The sequence below is a fragment of the Callospermophilus lateralis genome, chromosome 1, assembly GCF_048772815.1.
Source record: "Callospermophilus lateralis isolate mCalLat2 chromosome 1, mCalLat2.hap1, whole genome shotgun sequence".
NCBI lineage: Eukaryota > Metazoa > Chordata > Mammalia > Rodentia > Sciuridae > Callospermophilus > Callospermophilus lateralis.
The window spans coordinates 109,144,866-109,166,066 of NC_135305.1; the positions used below are offsets into that span (position 1 = coordinate 109,144,866).

General features: G+C 40.0%; 1 protein-coding gene across 2 annotated transcripts in view; it reads left to right on the plus strand.

Moving 5' to 3' along the window:
- Positions 1-2,545: 2,545 nt before the first annotated feature.
- Positions 2,546-21,201, plus strand: part of Egfr (epidermal growth factor receptor) — a 201,533-nt gene continuing 182,877 nt past the window's right edge. For both annotated transcript variants that reach the window (XM_076837032.2, XM_076837042.2), the window contains exon 1: positions 2,546-2,848. In XM_076837032.2, coding sequence (XP_076693147.2) covers positions 2,761-2,848 — 88 coding nt within the window. In that variant the 5' untranslated portion in view covers positions 2,546-2,760. The remainder of the gene's footprint in view (positions 2,849-21,201) is intronic.

Genomic DNA, 21,201 nt, shown 5'->3' on the forward strand with positions numbered 1-21,201 from the left:
ATCACCATTTGGCCAAGTTTAGAAGAAGTTCAGAAAGAAAGGGTTGAGTTATGTGGGGTCAAAGGTGGCCTCTCATGATAGTAAATATACTTTGGGGCTTTAGGAAGTTGTTTAAACTCTCCAAGCCATAGTGTCATCATGCTATAATAAAAGGCTGTTATTGTCATCCCTATGGTGGTGATGTGGCAGTACAAAGCACCTGGGCTATCCTGGGATCACTCTCCACAGAGACTGTATATTGAGTATCCTCTCTACAGGACCTTATCTGTGCAAGGTTCCTCTCTTTTGAAGATAGTGCTATTTTTTTTTAATGAGTAATTTAGTTATCAATACATTTCAGATACCTGGCAAGAAGTACAAAATCAGCCTGAATGTCACTGTTTATGTTAAAAGCTCAGAGAAGAAACTCAAATTTGATATAGGTGTCCACAGTAGGATGTTCAGCAAAATTCATTCCTCTCCATTAGTTGGAATCCATCTCATTATTGTGCTGTGGGCCTAAAAAAGTGTCCACTGCCTCCTCTGGTAATTGTTTTCAGAAAGTTCTGTTTCTTTCTTGCTTATTTATTTATTTATTTATTTATTTTCTGTCCAGAGGATTGAATTCAGGAGCCCACTGGGTTAAACGAATCTAATGAGCCACATAGTCAGCCTGTTTTATTTTGAGACAGGGTCTTGCTAAGGTGCTTAGGGCCTTGCTAAGTTCCTGAGGCTGGCTTTGAACTCACAATCCTCAGCCTTCCAAGCTGAAATTCTGTTTCTTGAGATTTGATATCAATCTGATCATAGTTAAAGAATATTATGTCAAATGGCTCTATGAATGTTATTGCTTCATAGAGCTAGTAGAGTAAGAACTCTGAAGTCCTTACACATTATGTTCTCTTTGGGAACTCAAGAGAAGAAATTCCTATGCAGTCTTAAAATCAGCTATAGCTTACATTGATTTATGTTTTAATATATGGACATTATGACTTGTGGCAGTAATTTTATTTCCTTAACAGAAAATGTGGTTTAAAACAAAATGTGGTCCTCATTTTGTAAATACAAAGGACTTCACTGTAAGCATAAGCATTTCGTTTTCTATTTTATAAGATTTTTTATTTCTATTCACTCTTGTGATCCCCGTTTGCCTTTCTATAATATTCCCCTTGTCTTTGTGTTCCTTTGCAAGAGGGAATCAAACACTTGAGTTCAAAGTGGTTATTCCATTTGTTAAAACAAAAGAGCATATTACTCTAATTCACAGTAAAAATGACAGGTTCCATGGATAGTAAGGAGCCCTGTGCTCTGGTAAAATATCTACCATTCAGGATGCCAGGTACGAAGCTGCGGAGCATTTTCCTGGAGAGTAAGTCAAGTCGCAAAGTTACTCTGCTGTAGCAACAAGAAAGGCCTTAGCGCCACGTACTTTTAGGCTTGTGATTCCTGCTAAGACTAAGCAATCAGAGTCCGACCAGGCCTGAGGGTTAGCAAAGAGTCCTGTGTAAAATGAAGAGATCTGGCGCCCGAACCGGCTAAGGCGAGAACATTTCTTCTGTAAGAGAAGAAGGAGCAATGGAAGTAGGTTGGACTTTGCTGAAGGATTTTAGCGGAAGTTCCTTCAGTTAGAAGAAGCTTAATTTCTTTTGGCTGGCTCAGGTCAGTGGGCCACCTAGCCTCTATAAAAGTATTTTAACTGTTGTTTGTGTCAAGCCTTTATTCCAAGCGCTGGACTTTTCACGAAGTAATCTACCTCGCATATTTGCTTTATGTATGTGTATCCCTGGCTAGTTACTAGTGTATATACGAAATTCTGTTAGTGCGTTCCTCCCTCCATACTCATGCATTCACTCAACAAACATTTACTGAGGCCCTTCTCTGTCCCAGGAATTGGTTGCTTTGTTTCAGACAATTTCGAGGGTGCTTGATGAGATCTTAAGGACCCTCGGACTTCAGAGCGCCACTTCAGACGTCTCGCACTCCTGCCAGCCAGCGAGGGTGAGAACACCTTCGCTGCTAGGCCAGCTTCCGCTAAGATTCCCGGGTGAGGGTGCGGAGGGGGAGTTGGAGACCAGATTAAAGGGCAACTTCTCCATCGGTACCACTACTCAAACTTGGCTCCTGGGTTCAGCCAGTTCGTCCCGAGCTGGTACAAGTTTGCTCAGTAAACTGAAATAAGGAAAGGAAGACGGGGACCTTACACACATGTGGCTGGTTCCATGAAGGCTGACCCCTCTACCTAGCCATGTAAATCAGAGTGGACCAGGTACGAAGGGGAAGCGCAGGGGACCTTCCACTCAGAAATTAACTGCCAAGAACACGCGCTTCCCTCCTGTTCGCCGTCCGCCTCCCGCAGGAGCGCTCGGTCCCAAGGGGCCACAGCCATCCACTACCACCTCCTGGTCGCAGCCTGCTTTCGATCCTTGCGGCGAGTTCTTCCTCCCTCTGGGCATTCTCCTCCTCCTCCGCTCCTCCCGATCCCTCCTCCTCTGCCTGGTCCCTCCTCCTCTCGCCCAGCCTCCCCACACCCCGGCCCGCGCAAGCTAGACGTCTGGGCAGCTCCCAGCGCAGCGCTGCAGCCTCCGCCTCCTGCACGGTGTGCGCGCCCGCGGCCAGGGCGGCCTGAACAAGTCTTGGCGGCTGCCGCCGCCCAGACCGGACGACAAGCCACCTAGGCGTCTGACGGAGTCTCCGCCTCATTGCCGCCACCACCGCGCAAGGCCGTCTGACTCAGTCCGGGAATAATTGCGGAGAGCCGGAGCCAGCTCCTCGGGGGCAGCAATGCGACCCTCCAGGACCGCCGGACCCGCGCTGCTGGTGCTACTAGCTGCGCTGGTATGGGCGAGTTGTGCGTTGGAGGAAAAGAAAGGTAAGGGCGTGCCCCTGGACCCCCAGCACCACTCTCCAGAGCGCGCTTCTCCACCCGCAGTCAGCCCCGCCCGCGCACCGGCGCACCGGCTCCGCGTCCCGAGCCGCCCGCCCGCCCCTCCTTTCCTGTTTCCTTGAGGATCAGCTGCGCTTCTGGCTGGGACCGTGGGAGGAACTGGACGTTTCTTTTCTGAGCTGGGCGAGTCTGCTGTGACCGGAGGAAGGGAGAAGCAGGGCTCAGGGCGGCGGGGCTGCGAGCGGGTTATGGGAACCGCCGCTGGGAGCGCCTACGTACCCGACAGCTCCCAACTTACTTTTATCACTTTCTTGCCCTCCTGCGCTGGGTCGGCGTCTGCGGGCGAAAACTTGGTGCGGGGTAGACGCCTGTCGTTGCAGCACGTGTGCCCGGCACTGTCCGCTGGAGGGCCGTGGTGACGCTGTAGGGCGCTTACATCAGGGCTGGCGGGTCCCATCAGCTGAGTCCTAGGGACTTAGGGAGCTGAGAAAGGACCTCTAGGGTAGGGGACTTCCCGAGCGTACCCTCTGCAGCTCCTTCCTCCTCCTCATTCTTGGGGTTAAGCCGCATGCCTCCCGACCTAGCGATCCGGCCCTTCACGCTGATCTCTGCAAACCCATTTCCCGGGTATGGAGTTGCATCAGTGACCTGGGAGGCTAGAACTCGTCTTCGCCGCAGCGAGCAGGAGGGAAGGCGTGGTGCTGGTAGTTTCCTTCTCTGAAGAGCAGTGAGGAGGATCTGATCCGCCCCCTCGCCCTGTGGGAGAGGACCCCAGCCACAAGCCGGGTGCGCGCGGCTGGGGGACCAGGGCTCGCTGCCTGACTGAAGCTCCTTTTCTGATGCCCATTCCTAAGACCCCTAGGGTGTCTTTAAGGTGGCTGCTTGCCGGTACTCCAGAGGTTTGCCCACAACCTGTAGTGCTTCGACTGCATCTCTTAGCTTTACAGTGGACCTGGACCAAGATGTATGGCTGGCCGCTGTGCAACACCTGAGTCCTTATGCCAAACTCCCTAGGCGCGAACTCATCCCGCTGGCTATCCGAGCCGTGTTTCAAAATGGGGCTCACAGCAAACTTTTCTTCTCATTATCCCAAGATTTAATCTTTTGGATGTTTCTTTTTGCCTTTTTGGAGAGTTTGACATTAGGCCAACTAAAATATTAAACTTAATTGGAAAAAAATAATAAAGGATTGATGTCCATGGTTCACTTGTATGCAAAATGTCCAGACGGAACATGAGCAAGTTTGGCTTCGTGACTGCCGACCATAAACCCACTTGACACGAGAAACATGCCTCAGAAGGTTTAATTGCACAATTTCAAAATAGGCTCAGGTTCCAAGAATCAGGTCCCTGCTTGCTGTTGATGTCATTGGCATGGGGAATTGGGGCTTTGGTACTGAGAGGGTTTGTTGGAGGAGGAGTAAGGCATAAAAGAGTGGTTTCTAACTTTGCTACCTAGAGCACTCACCTGAGATTTGGGGGTGAGGGGAGTCGACTTCCCACCCTGGACATTCTGATTTAATTGGTTGGGGGTGAGAGGAGGCTATAGGATTTTTCAAAGCCCTTCAGGTTGGGGAGCCAGGTTTGAGAATCTTGGGCATAGAAGATTGGTAGTCTCCAGGGAGATTTACCTGCCAAAGTAAAGAGCTCCTTTGGAACATCTGGAGTTTTAACAATCTTGCAAAATACAGGCAAAGGGGAAAAGACAGGGTGTGGTTTCAATAATAAAGGATTAGTCTTTTTTACTAAAGGAGCCAGTGGATGGTTTTCTCCCCCCTACATTAGCCTGGAGGGCTCCCCTCCTCCCTGCTTGTGATGGCTCGGACAGTGGTCTGGAGTGCTCCTGAGATACTAGAGCTCTCTTAATAAAGTAAGGTCTCTCTATCTCTGACAAAGGGACCCTCTTTATTTTAAATTAAGCTCTTAGAGCCCCTGCAGAGCTCCAGAAATGTGCCCAGCTCTTTGATGTCACTCTTTGAACATTAGGATTAATGATTGGAGATTTGTGTCTGAGAAAAATAGAAATGCCACTGAATTTTCCTGTTTGTTCTGTATTCACTTAAAACAGAATGCTCCTGAGTAGTAAACAAATTTCATTCCACTAAAGCCACATTCAAAAGATCACACCTTTAAGGAACAAATTATTAAAGTATGAGATGAAATCTTTCTATACAGGATCTATTAATTTTGTTCAAGAAGATTTATTGTTTTTAGTGAGTTTTTTGTTGTTGTTACTGTTATTGTTGTTCTAAGATATGGTGTCGTCTGTACTAGTTGCTTTCAGACCTAAGACCAGACAAGGTTGTGTCTTGTTAATCTTCACTTCAAGTGAGGTGAGTGCTCTATTTATGGGGAAACTGAGGTACAGAGGAGTAAAGTTATGAAATAATTTTTCTACAGCTAGTAAGAGGCAGAATCAAGATTCAAATTCCCATAACTCTAAACTGCGTGGTCTCAGGAGAGCCAGGTCAGATGTGTGTGTGTGTGAATGACTAATGCTGGATGATGAAGAGGAAAGGTACCAGGGAGCAGGCTCATTAAGATGGGTCCCTTGTCTGAAGTTTCCAACAGACGCCTGCTTGTTCAGTGGTCTACACTCCTGCTCAGGGCTTCTCAGTCGTTGTTCTGGCTGCCTTTCATTGGGGCAGCTCAGTGGCCAAATCAAAGAGTGAACCAACATGGAGATTGCTTCAGAGATGTTGAGCAAGACACTCTTGCAAAACAGGCAGGTAAAGGTGCTGCTCTGGAAGAGATCTGTGGTGCATTCCAAGGACAGGAGGTATTCTCAACGAAGTGAGCTTTGTAGAAATGAGCTTGCCTTGGCCCTACTTCTGAGAACACTCTGATTCAGGAGGTCTGGACTATATTACAGGGGGGGAAAAAAAGCAGGAATTTTGATGGTATCTAAGGCGAAGAACCACTACCCCTCCTTTCTGTAGAGGAATTAAATCTTGGGAAGTCCAAGAGGTCTATTTTCTCATTCCAGCTCTGCATGAAGGTGGACACTTTGAAGCTCCAAGATTCTGAGTTCTAATTTCTGAATTCAGTGAATATGTATTGAGTGCACAGAATATGCTAGACATTGTGAATTAAAAGGGGGATAGTCTTAATGGTTTTTACTATTGTCCAGAGAAGTGTGATTCTTTAAGCCACTAATTAAATATTAGTAACTTGCTTTTCAAACCCCAAAAGGAGACAACCAGCCTGAGTGTCTGTAGCTGTGAGTATATCCACACTCATGTAGCACAGACTAGCAGATATTGATCCAATATGGTAACACTGCTCCAATAGACTTTAAACAGTCATTCTGGTTTCACATATTTAATTTCATAATCCATAATTTTTCAAAATCTGTTGTACTACAAAATTACTCCCGGTCCATGTGACAGCACTAACAAGTTTTGAAATGTTTTTAGAGGTAGCATCAATAAAATGAAAGATGCTGTTTAAAAAGAAAATACTCTTTTATTTTTTCTCTGAGGTAAGCTTTGGGACTATCAGCTAGCGTCTGAAACTTTTTTGACAATAGTGAATAACTCTAATATTAAAGGCAATTAATGATTATGAGGAATTAAGGGAAGGTAGCCTCAGGCTTGTGTCCCTGGTCCTGAAATGGGGATGGGATCAGAATGTTCAGGACATTCAGCCTGTCCAAGGAAGGACCCACGTACCGAGTAATTTGACTCTTGCCATGTTGCTTGCTGTGAATATGGTATATGTGTGTGTGTGTTTAATGTTGACTTAATACTATAGAATGGTCTTACTTATAGTTAGGCTTTACTAATAAGAAAAGTTCAAGGTTTTAAAATATACACTACCCATACATTGTTTCCCTGTGAACACATTTTCCCCTGTAAAACAATTTTAAAAGCTAGATTCTGTCCTCAAGTTCATAGTAAGTTCATTCTGTTTTACTTTCTTCTGTCATTAATGGACATTTGAAATTATGGTAAGAAACATTTTAATTCTCAGTTAATTATTACTGGTTTATTTTTTAACAATTGGCACATACAGAATAGAGTATAGCTCTTGGCTTGTTCTCCTAGCCTATCCCCGTTGGACATCACAGTGTTTTCTCACACCTTCTTTTCATTTTGTTTTGAAAAGGTTGCCTTTTCTAAGAAAATTCCACAGTTGACCCTATGGACAATGTCTCAAGATTGTCAATCCTCATGTCCGTGGGCACAGTCAATTAGATCGAGCTCAAGAATTATTAAGAATTATTTAAATAATTGGTTTGACTGTGATTTTCACTTTTCATGGACATTTGGTTAAGCTTCCTTTATATTCCCCCTCCCCCGCATCTAGGAAGTTTGCAAAGCCAGCTGGGAGGCTAATTGAATCCAGCCAGTAGTGGGGATGTGTTCACTAAGACCCGTTAGAAACCAAGTGCTGGATTTATCATTTTAATCTCAGAAGGCATTGAAAGGCATTGAAGTACAGTATCAGCTGTCTGGCCCTGTTGACTGACCATCTGTGAATTGCATATGCTTAGAATGAATTTTACTCATAGCAATTTCAGCAGCTTGCTTTAGAAAGTAATATGTGAAAGCTCTCACAGAGGATAGAATGTCTCTCTTTCCTCTAAGTAATATCATTCTGGTGGATTCTCAGAGACAGACCCAGAGTCCAAGTGCCCTTTCTGATGATATCGGCAGCTTCACATTTATTAGACATTGGAATTACAGTTTAGGGGACTAATAGTACAACACCTTAAATATAACCAAGATTGCACTCTTGCCAGTGGACCAGCATATGTGGCCTGATTTATTAAATAATTATGTAAGTTAACCACCATTGTTTGTCCTTTTGTAAGGGCGAATATTGGCCACTATTATTACATGGGCTTTTACTTGTATTTTTTTTTCTTTATTTTTGGGCCATGGTGAGCAATTCACACTGTTCTATCCATATTTTGAGATGTAAGAATGAATCACAGTTGATACTTGCCCATAAGTATTTGGAAGTCAGCAGAAGAGTGAGTATGCAACAATATCACAGGAGCAATGGTAGAGTTCTGCACAGGATAAAAGATGTTTTTCAAGATTATTTGCTTATAATTCTACCTGGAGACCAGGAATATTCCCAATGAAAGGAATTACACATTTGAGCCTTCAAAGAGCCATTGGTTATATGGTTATTTCCTTGGAGAGTAGGATATAAGAGAAGTGGTAGTTGGAGCAAATTTTTTTGAGAGCACTGGTAATTAAATATGACAGGAAGAGAAGGAATAAATGATGAGGCTACATATTGTCTCTCTGTGGCTTTGGATCTCATCCTGTATGAAAGAGAAATCACTAGGGAATTTTAAACTAGGAACTCACATGAAGAAGCTAACATTTTAGAAAGATGGGGAATAGTCTGTAGGGGCGATGGTAGAAACAGGGAGATCAGGGACTTTGGCAGTCAGGAGATAAAGCCAGAGCAGGGAGATGCAGAACAAGTGATTGGGGTCTAATCTGAAGGCAGAACGGATTGGCATCTATATGTAGGAAGTATAAGAAATAGAGAATGTCAGGATGACACAGACTTCTGACTTGGAAGCCTGGGTAGATAATGAATCCATTCTCAGAGGTTGAGAAGTTGGGGAGACTAAAGTAAAGGGGTGTGACTTCAGCTTTTAGGTATGTCATACTTGAAATGCTGAACTAGAAGCATCCATGAGGCAATAGAATATATAAGTCTGGAGCCCAAGTGAGCAGTATTGCCTTGAATTGTCATTGTATTAGGTACTTCTACTTGTACTGCAGTTATTGTCTTTGATCATGGAAAGATCTGACCTCAGGACAACCTCCGGTTTCCACCTGTCAGATATTCGAAATCGGCATCAATATTGAGCCACACTGGGATTCTGGATTACTAACTTCTTTCTAGACTAAGCTGCTGATTAGCTGCAGTTATCTGTGACTGATAAATAGTACATCATACATTTAAGCATATTGGAAATCACACTATTTGTAAATCCTCAGATGAGGCTCTCCTTTTCTTATTTCAGTCAGCATCATCCAGGTGCTGGGGCACATGCCTGTAATTCCAGCAATTTAGGAAGCTGAGGTAGGAGGAGGGCAAGTTTGAGACCAGCCTCTACCACTTAATGAGAACCTGTCTCAAAATAAAAAATAAAAAGAGCTTGGGATATAGCTCAGTGGTAAAGGTCCTCAGGATTCAGTACTAGTACAACAACAACAACAATAACAAAAAGTTAGCATCAGATTACTTGGTTTTGTAAATCAGTGACTGAACCAAAAAGAGTAGCACATGACTTTCTTTTTCTGTTTTATTGGGGTTGTGGAGGTTTCTAGGAATTGAACTCAGGGGTGCTTAACTACTGAGACACAATTCCACCTCTCCCTTTTATCATATTTTATTTTGAGGTAGGTTCTCACTAAGTTACTTAGGGCCTCATTAAATTGCTGTGGCTGTCTTTGAACGAGTGTTCTTCCTGCCTTAGTCTTCAGGGCCATTGGGATTATAGGCAGGCACAACCATATCCAGCTTTTCTTTTTCTTTCTCTCTTTCTTTCTCTCTTTCTTTCTCTCTCTCTCTCTCTCTCTCTCTCTCTCTCTCTCTCTCTCTCTCTCTTTCTTTCTTTCTTTTTAGCAATAATTTTTGAACCTTAACTGTTTCCTATAATCATCTGAGGAACTTTTGAAAAAGAAAATGGCTTGCTGTACCCCAGACCCAGTGAATCAGAATTTCCAGGGGATGGAGTCCAGCACACACATTTCTTAAACCTCTTTGGGAAATTCTGATGAAGTGATTTATGTAGCTTGTAACAAAAGAAATTTTGTCTTTGTTCTCATACTCCCATTTCATATTCATCTCATGAGCTGCTTTAAGATCCAAGAACAGGTTCTTATTTCATTGGTAAATAAGTTTCAGGGTTGCATTTTATTTCATGAATTAGCCTATTAAAGATCTACTGCAGTGTGGGTCCAAGGCAGCAGTAGCAGCCCCTGGGAACATACCCCAAATGCACATTGTTAGACCCACCTTGAATAATATCCTATGGGGAGAAGGCCCATGGTCTGTGAATACAATTACTCCTGGAGATTCCCACACATGCAAGTTTGAGAACCAAGGATGAACTATATGCACATTTCATGCCAGGTTTTGGATCCACAGAGGAATGAGAGAACTGTACTTGTCCTCAAAGGACTTGCAGTTTGGAGTGGCTGAGCAGAGAGAGAGAGACATGTGATGTAATGCAGTATTTTATAACAGATGTGATTTGGTATTTCATTGGGCGCTCATAAAAGAGACAAATTCTACCTCTGAGATTGGAACAGTTTCTCAAAAAAGAGAATATTTAGCTGAGTCTCAGAGGAGGAGACTATTGCCTGGCCTGCAGGCAAAAGAAAAAGAATGTGGAAATACTTGTAGGCCGAAGCTCCTTCTCGGAGCTCTCTGTTTCTTGTTATTTATTTATCTACTTATTTTTTATAAATGTTAATGTCTTATTACAGCAGATGTTAAGGTTCTAGAATTTTTTAAATGACTTTGTCAAAAGTAAAGTGCCCGAGAAATAATACAATTTACATTTAAAAATTAAAATGGTCATTTTTTAAAAAAGAGTAACAATCCAATTGAAGAAATGAACTGGAGTCTGGATCATAATTGATAGCTTTTTACATTTCTTCCCAACTGCATGATTTTCCCCTAAAAATTGTTATGAATGAGCAAAATGACTACTTTACATTCTTTATATTACTGCTGCTGGAGAAAGCAAAGAAAGAAAAGAAACACAAGTCTGCCTAATTCCAGACACAATAAATCTGTGTTGAATCACACTGGACTCAGACGTCTCTCAAATTAATTGAACTATTGCTGGTTGTGAATGAGAAGACACATCAGTTTCCTGATTCATTTTTGAAAACTGTACAGATTTACCTGTTTATTTCGGGAGATCACTTAGAAACAAATAGGTAGATTAGATATCAATAAAGGCTAAAATATGGCTTCTGGTGTAACCTTGTATACGTAGGCCTGTGTGTAAGAAGAAATATAGCAGTTTACTTTGCAGGAATTTTAAGAACATTCATGAAGGATTTTGTTTTAAAAGCAGAAATGTGATACTGACGTTTTACTGCTACGACCTGTGCACAGTGGGTAACGTCATGATTGTTTTAGCAGTTGTATTGCCTTACAAATGATATCATTATGACCATTTCACTGAAGCTCCTTTCATTTGCACCAAGTATGGGAAATAATTGATGCATTGCATATGATTTCTCTGATATAAGAAAATTGCATTTGTATGTGAAAAACTGTGCATGTTTTTAGTTTATTTGACCATACTCATAATTTTTTTTTACCACTTTAGTGACTTGAATAAAAGCCATGTCATTCACTGAATTTTATTTGTCCTTAAGGACAGATGAATATGTCCTGAGAATTTCTGATCATTATATTAAAATTTCAGAAAGTTTTTCCAAAGTGATTTTTTAAATGTCAGAAACTGGTTTTGTTCATTCACCAGCAAACATTGAATACTTAAAAGGTAGGGAGGTTTAATTATAATAATTTTTATTTATTTCCATAATCATTTCCTAATTCTTTCTCATATGCTATTGGCCATTGTGGATGCTTAGAATTGTACTGAACAAGATAAATTAGATGAACTGTTTTGTTTGTTTTAGTAATAACTTTCAAGATCTAATTATTCCAACCAGATTCCTTTAAGTATATTTTAATACAATAATAGAAAGCTAAACAATTATCTTTTTCATGGGAAACAAAACCCTCTAGACTTGGAAATTTCATACACTTTTGATTAAGTTCAAATGAATGACAGAAAATCCAAACATGGTTATTGGAGAATAATTGTAACACCTTTTGGGTTTAAATGTGACTATTGATCTTAAGGAGTTTTTAAATATTATGCATTTCAGAATTTTTTCTTGACTTGATTTTTTGCTATAAAATTAATAGAGAATCAGAAACCTTATTTGTGTGGTTACTTTTTGATTCTTTAACTCTGCTGACATTTGCTTATAAAATTCTGATTTAATAGACTATGCATAGAACATATTTATGAGTACAAATTATGCACTACCCTTAATGTTTTTCTTTCTTCTTTCCGCTTTTTTAAACCTCTCTTCCTCCATTCCTCTCTTCTTTTTCCCTCTTTTTCTTTCATCTTTACAAGCTGTTATGAGTTAGTCTTTGCAGAGAAAAATTTAAACAAATGACTGCAAAGAAAAAAAATGACAATAATTTAAAACTATGTTGTATAAGTTTTGAAAGTTAACATCAAAAATATTCACTGTTCATGATAATTTTTAATACAAGTATGCATTTACATGTATCTCATTCCTGGAAAAGTGGTGTTGCTAAGGGGCTTTTCTTAGTTCATGACTTAATGTATTTTTTTCTTTTTATTTGCTGTTAGTTATAATGGGAAGAGAAAACAGGTTAGAATCTACCCACCCAGTTTCAGTTTCCATAAAATAACTAAACAAGATTATTCCAAGAATCCTTGCAGCTGAAAACATCCGTGAAATTAAAAGCAAATCTCAATGTACGTAAGATATGTATTTAAGCGTGTCAATAATAAGTATGTTGTCCCTGTAATTTAGATGCTAGAACATTGATGTCATAATAATAATAACACCTTGCATTCGTATAGCACTTTACAGTTTACACAATGTCTTAATATCCATCTCTCTGAGCCTCCTAACAACTCCACAGGATCAGGATAATTATCCACATTTGAAGGCAAGAGACCCAGGCTCAGATTGATTCCGTAAGTTGCCCATGATAACTGGACCGGTCAACATTGAGCTGCTGGGGTTTTTTTGTGCCATGCAATGCTGGCTCCCAACACCCTCCCAAATGTTTCCCCAAATTCTCCTCATACCTCCATTGAAACTTCTGTGGTTCTTAAGCTATTGATGCCTTCTATCACTTAGTCCTATTTGTTAATAAGAACATAAAGTATTTTTAACACAAGGTATTCCTTCAAATTTCTGTTATATTTCTATTACTTATGCTTCATGCATGTACCAATTTCTGTACATTTCTGGACCTCTACATACATTGTAATACGATAACGAGAATGCTGATCTCGTGGTAGTCACATGTCCTGCTGGCGGGATGGTCTGCCAAGACAAAAAAGGCCCCAGTTACGTTTAAGAGTAATCTTAAAAGTAACAGATAATAGTTAATTAATACCCATATTTTCTGTCTATTTCTTCTGTTTTTGTTCCTTTCCCACTTTTCCTCTTGTTGTGAAGCATTTGGTTTTTAGAATCCAGTTTCTTCTAAGTGTCTTAACTGTTCATTTCATAAGATAGAGGGCAGAACATTTATGAACCCCGAAAACATTTACTTTAGGGATCAGAAGTATGACTTTTTAATGTTGTGTCATAAGCTTCTGTAAATTTGCCAGACCTAAAAATACTTGCAAAAAAAAAAAGAAATGAGGAGAGAAAGCAATTTGATTTAGTAGTTTGGTCAGTTAGCAATGCCTATGGCAAAATGTGGTGATTCAGTTTCATAGGTTTTTTCGAGTCGTTTCTGTGATTTAAATGAAAGCACATATTTAAACTCATTAAAAGGTGAAACAGCTGTTATGAAAAGAGTCAAATTTAACAAATAATGTGGGCTCTTGAGGATCATTCATTTTCTACATCATAACTTTGTCAGAAGTATCCTGTCTGCAGGGATTCTTGGGAACCTTGACTTTTAAGGAGAAATTGTTATGAACATCAGATTATTCACTCCCAGGAGCTTTGTTGTTTGAATGAATGGAATGTGGAATATGACGTGAGTAGATATTTTATTAATGGTGATGTACCTTTCCTGAAAGAAATTTCAAAATACATGTTATTTTCCTTCACTAGGAAGGCAGGAACTTGGTTATTGATTATTCCTAACATAATGGAAACTTTCCAGTACTCCAGCAGAAATTCTCCTAAAGCACTTTCACATTTACTGGTTATAAACTGAAATAGGAAAAGTCCTGTATACTAACTGAGTAATTAATCTTTGATTATTATCTGTATACTGTAGGTTTAGACAATATTGCTAGGAGAACACATTGATTTTTTTCAAGCTTGAGATTATGCATTTCCTGAATAAGTAAATCCTTTCCGTAAACAACCAGCTGGTCTATTAATTTCAGGATGACTTTAGTAATTGGGCTTCTATGTCTTGCAAAAGTTACTTGAGCAAAAGCTATGCCATTTCACCTTTAGTCAACAAGTCTACCCAGCCAAGACAGAACAGAGAGTTGAGCAATTTGGTGAAGTGGGATAGCAAAAATAGTCAGAAGAGTTATTCAGTTTTTCCCTTCACTTTCAGCCTTTGGAGATGATTTCCTGTTTAAATGCAAACCTAGTAATGTCTCTGGTTGGGGGGGCGGATGCAGTTGAATGAGAAAAGTCCTAGAGAGGTAGAAGACTTGGGTGGTTATCTGAGTCTATCTTTCCCCATGGCATAGTATTGTTCTTAAGGTCTTGGCTAGAACAGCAAGGCTTTAGATTTGTTGGGCATTGGCTACTAAATATTCATAATATTGTTCAGTTACAAAAACAAGACATTCAAATTATATTCAAGAAAATAAGTAGTCATGACTTCAGGGTCTGAACCATGCCAAAGCAGCCAATGAAAATAGGGTACAGAGGGGAGGGAGTTGCCATAGTTGCCATTCCTCTCAGGCGATTTTGTCCATATTTTTCTATTTCTTCCCTTCTGTGGAAGGAAAAGATTAGAGTTCCTTGGACCTCATTTTGAGAAGAGGTTGCGCATTTTCTTTCTTCTCCCAGCCTTGCATTATCTGAGATAAGAGGTAGGATGAGGTGGTGGCCACAGGTGACATACAGTGGTGGTGAGCACAGGTGTGTTGAATGCACCCTTGAAGCCTTGAAAAAGTTTTACAGGTTTGGTCACTTCTGAACAGTACTTACCAGGCTGATTTTTAATTAAAAGAGGACCTCTACATACATTGTAATACGATAGCGAGAATGCTGATCTCGTGGTAGTCACATGTCCTGCTGGAGGGATGGTCTGCCAAGACAAAAAAGGCCCCAGTTACGTTTAAGAGTGATCTTAAAAGTAACAGATAATAGTTAATTAATACCCAGTGTTTTGGAAATGAGACATCAAACGTGCCAACTTTGTAGCATCATCATAGATAGAGAACAATTAAATCATTAAGTCTATCTCTGAGAAAGCAGCTTAGTCTAGCTGTGTAGAGGTGAAACGGGCATGTAAGGGGGAAAATAAGTATGTCTGAAGATGGATTTTCTTTCAGAAAGGGTATCCTCCATTCTCTGACTCGGATGTCACCTGTAGACACTTCCACTGAGACTTTACCTGTGTAGTAAGTGGAGAGCCCTGCCCATGATCTTAGATTGGTTCTGATATTCTTGGGTGAATGTGAACCATGACATGAGTAACTAGATGTGTTCGTGGTTGGGCATACCTGGCTCCCCGGATAAGTGATGCTTACCCTCCCAGCTGTTAATGCTGGCAATTGCATCTTTGCCTGGTTCAGGCTATCTTGTGCTGTTTGTTGATATTGTTATTTACAGAAGTTGCTTCTGGTCATTTTTTTAGTGATAGATGCCTGCTGGTTGGCACACAGTGGATTGTCAAAGGCCAAAAGTTTTTTTCTGATAAGCTGATGCTGATCCATAATGAGGGGAAGGGTAGGGAAGAACGGAGAACCTTTGGATTGGGCAGAGGGGAGTGAGAGTGTGTGTGTGGGAGGTGTGTGGGGGGGTGAAGGATGGTGGAATGAGACCGACATAATTACCCTATATACATAATATGATTACACGACCAGTGTGACTGTCACTATACCATGTACAGCCAGAGGAATGAGAAATTGGTCCATTTGTGTACATTGTGTCAAAGTGCATTCTACTGCCATGTATAACTAACTAGAAAAAAATTTTAAAAAATAATAAAGAGAATCAAAGTTCACTTGTATTTCTTCTGGGTAGAAAGTAGAATGTATTTGTCATTTATTAAAAATGGAGAAAAATGTTCAGGGATTTTTTGTTGTCTTGAGAAGGAAAGGAAACATTAGGGACACTTCCTTAGCCAGGAATTCACTACATTTGTGAGACAAAAAGGGGATTTGACAAGAGGAATAAGCCACCTGTGTGAAGTGTTCAGAGGAATCACACTGTACTTAAAAGAAAGATCTCTACTTCTAAATGGGTGTTTGAAAACTTCCACTGGTTCAAAATGTGTCAAAAAATACCATGTCTGAGTAAATTCCCAATTTGAAAACTATTGCAATAGGCTAAAGAATGCATTTGTTCAATGATTCCAGGACTAAATCATCACTAGTAGATAGATAACATTTTTTTTTCTCCTAGAAAAAGCAGTAACTTTCTTATAAAAGCCATCAAAATGATGATAAATTTTTATACACAGGAAACACAAAATGTGTACATGGGATTAAAATGAGACTATATAAAAATAATTGTACCCCCAAATCTTGAGACCTGCTATGTAGTGATTTATTTATGCATGTATGTATATATGTTTGGCAAACATTATTTATTTGCCTTTACTCTCATCCAGATCCTCAGGAAGGTGCTGGGATGTGACAGGTGGGGGCTGACTTTGGGACCAAGCTGCCTGGCTTTGAGTACAACTTTGCATGATAATGTTAACCAATTTTGACAACCCCTGTGAGTCTCAATTTCCTTATCTGTAGAATGAGAATAATCATGGCACTTACCTCATAGGATTGTTGAGAGGATGGAATGAGATGCTTTGTGTAAAGGTTGGAGCACATTCCAGCTTCAGTCCGTCCTCACCCTGGCCTTTTGGACTCCTGTTGTGGATGAGGGACCTGGGGTTTAGCAAGGTCTCCTTACTCACCCAAAGCCATCCAAATAAGAAAAGTGACCCTAGACTCAGACTGCAGAGCCAGTGCTCTTGGCAGCTGCATGCTTTGGTCCCAGGTAGCTGCTCTGTGGTCTGCACAGGATGTCAACAAGACCTGGGCAGGACAAAGGCTCAGCCTCTCTCCACTCAGCTCATCTCCTTAGTGACCATGAACCCCATTGCAAGTCTCTCAGAGCACATTCATTTTCCTTGTATGGTAGAGAAAAAGGAAGGAGGAAAAGTGTTTTTTTTTGCATAGTGCTGAGACAGTTTTTGAAATACTTTTCATTCTATAACCCTGATAGTTTATTCATGTGCCATTTTCATATAAAGACTTTATTATGAATACTATATAGCTCTATTTGTTGTTTCTCTTCTCTTATTCCCCTCTTCTCTTATTCCCCTCTTCTCTCCCATTGTTGATAAAGCTGATATGGCAATGATAACCATGCCCAAATCCTAAGAGTCCAGCCTTTAGGTCTTCATGATCCCCTGGATACCTGAACCCCCTCATTAGTGGAAGGCAGACATACCCTACCGGAGCACTTGGCCCTTTCAGCAATAATTCAGCTTCCTCAAGATAGAATAAACAACTTTTCCATTATTATTTGATCTGGAATTAGTTGAGTTGGTTCAGGTCATACATAGTGCACTCATGACTGGTTTTGTGTCAGCTTTCCATCACTATAATAAAATACTGGAGATAATCAGTTTATAAAGAGAAAAGGTTTATTTTAGTTCAAAAATTCTATTCCATAGTCATTTTGCCCTATTGCTTTGAGTCTTGTGATGAGGCAGCATAATGGCAGGGAGCATGTGACAGAGCAAAACCGTTCACTTCATGACCATAAAGCAAAATGAAAAAGAGGAAGAGACCAGGGTTACGCAGTCTGCTTCAAGGGTACATCTCCAGTGACCTGATCTTCACAACCAATCCATCACCTCCCAATATTGCCACTATGGGGACCAAGTCTTTAACACATGGATTTTTGGGGGGCCTCCAACGTCTGAACTATAGTAGGTTTTAAGATCCACGTCCATACCCAGACACTGCTGGATCCATTCTTAGAACTTACTTAGGTTTCCTGTCTCTTCACCTTGTTCAGAATAAAAAAGCCTGCAGTGTTATATGGAACCATGCAAATGTACCAGTTATCTATCTTTTTATCTATTTATCATTATTTTGTAATTTGCAAAGTGACAGACTGGCAGTGAATTAATGTATGCTGGAGGCTTGTTATTTTCTACCAGAAACATTTAAAAGTTATTTCTAACATTGTTTTAAATCTTTGAGTAAAAATAAATTGCTTTGCTGCAAGAAACACCCAAAATGGAAAAGCTAACAGTTCAAAGCTGATAATTTATCTCGTAGGCATTGCTAGTGGCATAGTTGCTTTAAATAGTGAGAGGATTTATTAAATATGTGATTTACAAATGGCTAGAAGGATAGTCTAACCTTTGTACTGATCTTTACCATCCATGAGATTTTCAAGGTTTTAATAACACAGCTTTCAGGATGGGTGCAACATACTTGCTAGCATAGCATTTGTTCCATTTGAAAACCTGGATGCCACAAAAGGAATTGGCCATAGAACCTAACATGTAAGCTTTCGGTGGCAAAACATTTTTTTTTAATGTAAAGTTCATGATAAGCATTTTTTTAGGGGGGGGATATTAGGAAGTGAGGAATGTGTGATTATGAAGGAAAGATTAAGAAAGTTAACTGTTGTACATTACCTTGATGGTGTTGTAAGCTTTAGGTTATTCACTTTCAAACCAAACTTTGAGCTTAATATTTTTATTTTTTTACCAATATTGTTTCACTTAGTAGAAACCTAAGAAGACATTTTTTATTGTTGAAGGTCTTAAAAAATCATACTAAAAACAAGACAAACCTGCTTATATAAATGATGGTTTGTTGGTATAGCAACACTTTTGGTTGCTTAAAGAATTACAGATTCATACAAAGTGACAACACAAAACAAAAAAAAAACAAAGAAAGAAAGATACAGGGAGGTTCTGTGTGCTCATATCAATCTCGACCAATAGCAACAACTGAATAGTGAAGTTTTATATATTTAGTTTGACATCTTTATCTATTGTTAACCTATGTCAGAAACCCACTGTTTTAATTAGGTAGTGATGTGAATATGTAAAATTCATTGCTTTTCACAATACAGCTTGCAAGGTGAAAGTTGTTGGTCCTTAATGGTTGGAGGCTGTGGAGGCACAAGGAGAGAAAGGGAATGAAGCCAAGAGGGAGATCACAGAGAGAGGGAGGTTGTTTAATTGGACAAACCAAATTTCTTCTTGTCATTTATAGATTGATTTACATGTACTGAAGTTTATATTCTCTTCAATGCACAAGTGGTTTAGTGTAAGTACCAGTCTATTTATCCTATGTTCGTTGTCATCTCTTTAGTCACTTGCCGAGAGCATTTGGGAAGTTGGCAGTGTCATGTTTTTGATTTAGATAATGTTTTCACAGAAGTAACCATTTGTTGAAAATTTCATGGAATGACACAGCTTCGTGTACATGCTTCTCTACATGTTGTTTTACAGTGATAAAAAGTTGTTTGCTGTTGTTGTTCTTTCAGTACTGGAGATTGAACCTGGGGCACTCTGAGCTACTTCTCCACTTCTTCTTTTTAGACAGGGTCTTGCTAAGTTACTGAGGCTGGCTTCAAATTTGAGACTGTCCTGCCTTAGCCTCCCAAGTTGCTGGGATTATAGGAATGTACCACCTTGCTCTACTACTGTAATAAATGTTTTAAGAATACATATGGGGGAGTTGGGGGTAGGAAAGATGGTGGAATGAGATGGACATCATTACCCTAATGTATGAAGAAATGAATGCTGTGACTCTGTGTACAACCAGAGATATGAAAAATTGTGCTCTGTATGTATGTGTAATATGAATTAAAATGCATTCTGCTGTCATATATAACAAATTAGATTGAATAAATAAATAATTTTTTTAAAAAAATAACAATACAAAATCCACTTGAATCTAACATATGTAATACGAGATGTCAAGAGCTTTGTAATATTTTGAACAACCAATAAAAAAAAAATCAAAAGTCAAAAAAAAAATAACAATACATATGGTGCCGCTGTACTTACAGATATCTGGTGGAGAATAGAAAATCTATAGGAGAAGCCAAGATTTTGTTAGAAAATTAAGAATCTCAAAGAATGTGTTGGACTCCAGAGTCAAGGGAATGCATCTGTTCTTTCTTTCAACATAAATAGTTAAAAGATCTCTTAAAGTGATCCTCCTCTTATTCTTAGTGCAATTTGCTCTTAGTTAATTACGATTTATTGAAAATAGGGCACAAAATAAGGTAGCAATAATGTAAGATACTCCTGCTCCTGTATATTCACTGTATATAAATTCCTCTAAGGAAGACTTCTTCTTTTAACAGGTATGAAGCAACTGCAGAAGCTTTGCAGAAAGACTGTGACATTTGGGGGTAGCCACATGTCCTCACTTGTCCCCTCCCTGAATCTAGGCTCCTGTGGAGCCATATATAGAACATAGGGAAAGGGGCTGGGTTGTGACTCAGAGGTAGAGCGATTGCCTCGCACTTATGTGACCCTGGGTTCGATCCTCAGCACCACATAAAAATAAATAAGTGAAATAAAGGTATTGTGTCCAACTACAACTAAAAAAACAAACAAACAAACAAACAAAAAACATAGGGAAAGGAAAGAGACCATCAACTCCTTGATGCAGGATCATTCCTATCACAGAGCAAATGGACAGACATAATGCAGATCCTTTTGTGGCAGCTTCCAGAGCCTTCCAGCCTGCCCAATAGACTGAGCTCTAATTCTTACACCTGTTATATTGCACAACTGTATGCTGTATTTGCTATACCAGCAGGACACGTTTATTTTAACAGATTGATGTAATTTGGCATAAACTTATGTGCGTGTTTCATTTTCTATTTTTCAGGTCAATTTGACTCAAATGACATGCATTAAATATTAACTGCCACTGTGTACCAAAAAGTTGCTGGGCATTGGGTTTCAGGGACAGAAAATGTAGTCTCCACCCCTAAGGAGTTTGTAATTCACATCCCCATTCATTGTGTCTCATTCCCCAAAGTGAGAATTGAGTTGAAAGTGGTTTGTGAATTCCTCAGTGCTGAAAGGGACCTGCATGGATTTGCTGAAGTGTATGAATGGATGTTAGGCATAACAGCTTTGCAGAGCACTTCACAGCTCTCACAGAGCCTGTGACATACTTTATCTCATCTGAATATTCATGGGAGAACAGCCTCCTTTCTCTTGGTGATCTCTTGATCAGGACCATGCAGTAGATAAACTTCAAGCTTCAGTACTCACACAAGACCAAACTCATCTTGAAAATCTACACACTCTAAGTTGACATAAAAAAAAATGTTTACTATAAGCTTATTATTTGCATGACATAAAATTTCAATTATAAGTTGAGTATTCCTTCCCTGAAATGCTTGAGACCACAAG